This window comes from Hippocampus guttulatus, chromosome 3, assembly GCF_054856545.1.
Source record: "Hippocampus guttulatus isolate MCC_2025c chromosome 3, RoL_Hgut_1.0, whole genome shotgun sequence".
NCBI lineage: Eukaryota > Metazoa > Chordata > Actinopteri > Syngnathiformes > Syngnathidae > Hippocampus > Hippocampus guttulatus.
The window spans coordinates 12003043-12009170 of record NC_141263.1 but is presented as its reverse complement, the minus strand read 5'-3'; the positions used below and the strand labels follow the sequence as shown (position 1 = coordinate 12009170).

The 6128-nt window shown below is 46.0% G+C and overlaps 1 protein-coding gene across 1 annotated transcript; it reads left to right on the top strand.

The window, feature by feature from the left end:
• The first annotated feature begins 3001 nt into the window (after positions 1–3001).
• On the top strand, positions 3002–5889 carry LOC147207501 (E3 ubiquitin-protein ligase RNF128-like). The gene has a single exon (XM_086106799.1). The coding sequence runs from the start codon at positions 3437–3439 to the stop codon at positions 4514–4516; it is 1080 nt and encodes a 359-aa protein (XP_085962925.1). The 5' UTR covers positions 3002–3436; the 3' UTR covers positions 4517–5889.
• Positions 5890–6128: the final 239 nt, after the last annotated feature.

Here is a 6128-nt window from a genome sequence, read left to right as displayed (position 1 = left end):
CCTCGGAAAATTTTCCAAGTCCTTGGCCTTGGCCTCGGAGTCAAGTCCTTGGCCTTGGCCTCGGGTTGCCGGTCCTTGTACACAACACTGACACACACTAATAAAAGCACCTCAAAAATAAATCCTAAAACACACGGGGAGCCAATGCAGCACTTTTAAAACTGATGTAATGTGTTCCCGCCTTCTGGTCCTTGTCAGGACCCGTGTGCCTGAGTTTTGGAGTACAGTAGTTGTAAATTTGAAATAGTCTTTTAGGAAGAGCAGAGAGCAGGACATCATTTTAATCGCCTTTTTCAAGAAAAAAAAAAGTAGACGCTCCTAAACGAGTGGATGTTGGTTGAAGTTGCCCAGGGTGCTCTTCTGGACTAGTTTTTCTTCACCCCCAACTCCGTTTTCCTGTTTTTCTTTTCTTATTTTTGGAGATACATCTTTTTTTTAACGTCACCATCCAAGAGCCTACACCTAGTGGTTTACATGGTCTACATTCAGACAGCGCCCGCTGACGGACTTTGGCCTCGCACCTCCACTACATCGTACGAGGAAACATGAGCTCAGCCAAGGCCAGTGGGAGCAAAGTACCCAGTAAGGTAAACTTCTTGCTTGGCTCTCGACGAAGGCGGACGCTTTTGCTTTCTGCTCCTGTCCCCCACCCCCACCCCACCCTTCCCTGCTCGCCACTCAGTCCATGTGCTGTCTTTGTCTGACTTTTCCTAGCCTCCTGTCGTATTTTCATCCTAAAAACAAACATGGAATTGTTTGGCTGGTCTCTTGATGCCATCGACAACATTTTCTCGATGAGAAGAGCAGGCAGTGGGGAGCCTACTTGCCCCTCGGGGACTTTTGATTCTGGGTACACCCTAGATCCTTGGCGGAAGCGGAGAATGGTGTGTCTGTCAACACTGTCCGTTTTCGGCCTTCCGATAACAGGTATGCTGCTGTTTGGTGTTAGCAGTTTCCTGATCTATCGCAAAATTCAACCGACGGGAGCGGCTCTATTGGAAGTGAAGAGGCTGCCGGTCTAAGGATGGCATAACGCGGATGTCCAACACTCAGACTCAGACTGTGCTCAACCGCAAACTGTTGCGGTTTTGGAGCGTCTCTGCAAGATGGTCAAAAACTTGGAGAAACTGGAATCCGTGCTCAAATATTGACTGAAATCACGGATTTGGCTGATCGACGCCACTAAAGAGACATAAGCCACGGACTCAAGGCTGTCTTAAATTCTTGGGCAGCCTGCTACCAAAACAACATCTGCTATCTCGACCTTCCCCTGATGAAAGTACGCACGGAAGCTAGTCCCCCACCATCACCCCCTCCCTCATACATTCCCTTGTTTCACCGTCTTCATTGTTTATGTCTTGTGACCTGTTGTAACTGTCATATGCTTGTGCAGGAGTTTTTTGCCTCACTCAAATTATCCTCAAATGAGGGTAGTTCGAGCGTGGGGGTTTTTTTCTCCCCCTGTCCCTCCCTTGTTTCTGACTTTTGGGTTGAGTGAACGCTGGCGCGTTTTGGCTGCCGCTGCTCAACCCGTATTATTTTGTGTTTTTTGTTATTGTAAAGTGTCCTTGGGTGTCTTGAAAGGCGCTTATAAATAAAATCTATTATTATTATTATTATTATTACAATAATCCAAGCGAGAGGAAATAAAAGCACACATCAGCACTTTGATGTTGGCCTGAGAGAGAAATGGGCGCACTCTGGCTACATTCTTGCGATCAACACAAACAGTACAGTAATAATTAACGACTTTCACTGGGTGTGGTTGCTCTTGTCAAGGGCCTGCACCAGACACTTAAGACAGAAGGTGGCAGTAATTCTTGAGAAAACTCTTGTTAGTTTTTGTTTGAATTGTACTCATGCATACCGTATTCATATGAGGAGAAATTCAACTTCCAGCATGTTTTTTGTTTATTTGGGTGCACACCACACTGAGAAACAGACACCACACGCATGTCAGGCTGATGGGCACAGACATGAACTGTATTCTCTGGTTCCAAAGGCCAAGTTCTGAGAGATGAACTCCTGCTACCCCAACTATGAACATGTACAGTATCAAATATGCATTCACTAATATGGTCTGGGAAGGGGTGGGGTGGGGGAGGGGGGACACACCGATAAGAATGAGTGTTTTTCTTCCAACCGTTCAAAGGTGAATATTTCAAGAATTCACTGGTCACAACTTCTCAATTGTTCTTGTTATCAAAAAATGTCAGAAATGATTATACTGACATCTATTTACTTAAATCTGCCCTTTGGATAAAATATTTAACAGTGTTCTATTGAGGTTGGTCTGCTCCAGTTTAGTGAGTGGAGAATACAGGAAACCTCTCCATCTTGTTTGACATTGGAAGCGTCTCTTGTTGTGTTTGTGTGTATATGTGTGTGTGTGTGTGTTTGTGTGTATATGTGTGTGTGTGTGTGCGCGCGTGTATGTTTTGTGCTTTCACTTGTGTGTAAGGTGATACAATGGAAATGTTTGCCATTACTGTACTCTGCTCCATCCCATTAGTCTCAGATATTGCACCCCTTATGAAAAAGTAGTCTGTAGGAAGTATGCTATATGAAGTACATAAAGTGTACCTTTTCATACTAAATTGGAAGCCATTAAAGTTTAAAAGTATACAGTAAGTGTTTCACTACAATCCAAGTATACTTGTGTGAAGTTGATCAAATGTAGTATTTAAAAAGTACACTAAAAGTTTATTCTCTCCAATTTAGCATTAAAAAAAAAGTTCGCTTATAATATACTTGAATAAACGACCTTTTGTTAAGGGACAGCTTTTGGTACAATGAGTGCAGCTATTCAAACACAGTCATGTTTGCTCTCCTCGAGTGACTTTTCAAACATGTTGAAGTTGTGTGTTCCGGGCTGAGACAATTTGCTCAAAATACCGGGAGACAAGTTCTGCCTCTTTTTACAGAACTCACCTCCACCACAAAAACAGGGAAGGAAACAGGCCAAACCAGAATAACCAGATGAGTTGCTTTGCTCATCATTACACAAGCAAAAGTCAGCCGGTTGTATGACTCAAACACAACAGCTTTGCGCTTTGGACCCATGCCCCTAAAATTGTCCTTATCGCACGCTTATCGCTTCGTGTAATTGCTATCTTGAGAGTAAGAACAGTGTAGATGTGTGCTTTTTGTGTAGTTTACCTTGTGGAATAGCAGTATCCTACCCTGTGCGGAAAGTGCGCAGCGTTCAAGGTTCAGGAAGATAAGGAGAGGTGAACGGCTGACGCGTAGCTCGTGTTATGTTACCCAAAGGCTCGTATCAGATTACTGCTGGCAGCAGGTAGGCTGAAACCAGAGCTGCATTTACATCGCCGTGCCTCCACCAAGCAGGAACCGGGACTGGAAAAGGCGTGTTAAAGAAGCTAAAGAGCCTAGCCGAGCGCTTCCTTTTGTTTTGAACTGGAAGAAGAGCGTTACCATGGCCAAGAAGACACAACGCAGCCTGTTGCTTCTGCTGTGTTTGTCTGGACTCGTCCACTGTTCGGCCGCTCTGGTTTTTTGGACCGCTGTGGTGGAAATCAACTATTCCATCAGCCCCAACAAGACTGTGGACAAAGACTGCGAGTGTGGAATTTTCGGCCGCAACTCTCCGCTTGCACAAGCCGCAGGTGTCGTCGTTATTCCCAGGGGGGACCCCAAAGGCTGCGGCCCGGATCCTGTGTACAACGTCAGCGGCTTACCCTGGATAGCGCTCGTCAAAAGGGGAAACTGTACGTTCAGTCAGAAGATCAACGCCGCCAAACGTCAAGGAGCGTCGGCCGTGGTGGTGTACAATGTGGACGGCAGCGGCAACGGCACCGCTCACATGGCGCACTCGGACGCTCTGGAAATTGTCACCATCATGATCGGTAACATTCAAGGCATGGAGATCGCCAGCTTGGTGCGCAACGGAACGGAAGTGCGGATGATGATCGACGTCGGCAGCCCCCACGGCCCCTGGATGGACACTTACTGGCTTTACTTCATGTCCATCGCCTTCTTCATCGTGACGGCTGCCTCGGTGGCCTACTTCTTGTTTATCTCGGCCAACCGCCTCTACAACATGCGCATGCACCGGCGAGCTGAGAGGAGGCTGAAATCCGAGGCCAAGAAGGCCATCGGGCGCCTGCGAGTGCGCACGCTGAAGCGAGACGACGAAGAGACGGCGAGCGAATCTCACATGTGCGCCGTGTGCATTGAGTCGTACAAGGCGGGCGAGGTGGTGACTGTGCTCACGTGTGACCACATTTTCCATAAAGCCTGCATCGAACCGTGGCTGCTGGAGAAAAGGACCTGCCCCATGTGCAAATGTGACATCCTCAAGGCTCTGGGAGTGGAGGTGGACGAGAAGGACAGCATGTCTCAAGCGTCGCCACAAGAGGTCACCGTCATCACAGTGGCGGGCGGGGAAGCCATGTATGAGGTCCCGCTCACTGACCCGCTGAACTTTGACCCCGAGAGACAGCAGCATCACTACGACAACGGGGCCTTTGAGGGCGAAGCTGCTAGAGGACAGTGACGTCACCACGACAAAGAGAAAATTCCGTCAAATTATCAGGCTAAAAATCAATGTGCTTTGTTTCTTGGACCCAATGAATGCACCTCTTCATTGGAATACAGTGAACCTCCCTGCAAATCTGCGAATACAAGTGATTCCTCACTAAAAAAAAGGTTTGTAAATGTTTATGGCTGCCACAAGATGGTGGAAAAGCACTATTGATGTCGAAATGAAACTCCTCAGACATCAACCCACTTCAACATACGTCTTTCAACATACTGTTACTGCTTTGGCCTGAGCACCTTTTCATGGAGTAAAAACAGGCACATTCGCAAATATGCAGGGCTTCACTGTAACCTCACAGGACGCCGGGTGAATAGATTCACTTAATAATGCTGCTGCACCTTGTGTAATTAGCTCGGATGCCAATTCAGGGTGCGCTCATCGAGTCATCATTCAGCACAATGAGAAGGTCGAGTCATGTCGAGGCGAGGAGCGCAGGTTCTGTTTCGCTTTGCTCACATCACAAGCGAGTCACCCCTGTCAAAGGAAGTACGACAGAAAATCGGGCTCCCTCTGCTTCCAAATGTAACCTTTTCAAGAATAGGAACAAGAAATATGCGCCATATTTCTTGTTCTTATCGGGTTATGTGCTTTTAACATGGCAACCACACATCGGGTCGTCGAGCTGGATTTGCCACCGCAAGCCGGCGAACACACCCTTGGCTGGAAATGCAGCCTGACACATTGCACCATGTTAAGTGGAGAACATCACCCCAGGGGCTTCGTTCTGGGTCTCCTTACGAACACGAACCACAGATACGTGTACATGTTAGCGCATATCAACTGCTTTCTTTGTCGATTCTGTTCAGCTTGTATTTAGAAGTGGACGGTCCCACTGTAATAAACGCAAGCAATAAATGTCCAAAGTGGAGATGACGTCTGTGATAATAGTGTTTGTTTGTTGGGGGAGGGGAGGGGGGTTATCTTTTAAGTGTACTTCTTATAAAATAACAGCGCACACACTGAGATTTGTTATCATCTTGTTTATATTCCTGTCGGTTTGTGAATATACACAAGCGCACGTTAGAATTAAATGAATCCCTGACTGTATCTTTCAACAATTTCTCATCTGGCTACTTTTTGGGACAGGCTCGAGATACATGAGATTAAGTGAGTCCTCCTACAACGGAAATAAAGTTGATATCAGTTTGTCGTTGGGCCTGTGTCGTTATCATAGTGTTCTCTCCATATTTTTGTATTCTGAATCATTTTGTTACAGATTTTAGGAGTCTTAAATCATTCTGTAACAATGACTATCATTTGTTGTATGAAATCACATTGATGCGTATCGGAATGCAATAAATCCCTCAAAATGAGGCTGATTAACATAAGAGTTGATGCGAATTTTGTGTGTGTGTGTGCGTTTTACAGTATGCCCCACAACATTATGAACACTTTCACGACATGGAATGATAAAATCCACAAAAAGAGTAAATACCGGTACGTTTTAAAAATCAACATCTATCTCTGCTTCTATGATTTTGGGTTGTGAGATGCAGGAAACTTCTATATCACTGAAAAACTACTGTGACAGTAGAACACAATACCGGTCTTTCAGTGTCACAAAAAA

Excerpts from the sequence above, each read along its gene's own strand:
- LOC147207501 (XM_086106799.1), top strand. The coding sequence starts at position 3,437 with ATGGCCAAGAAGACACAACGCAGCCTGTTGCTTCTGCTGTGTTTGTCT.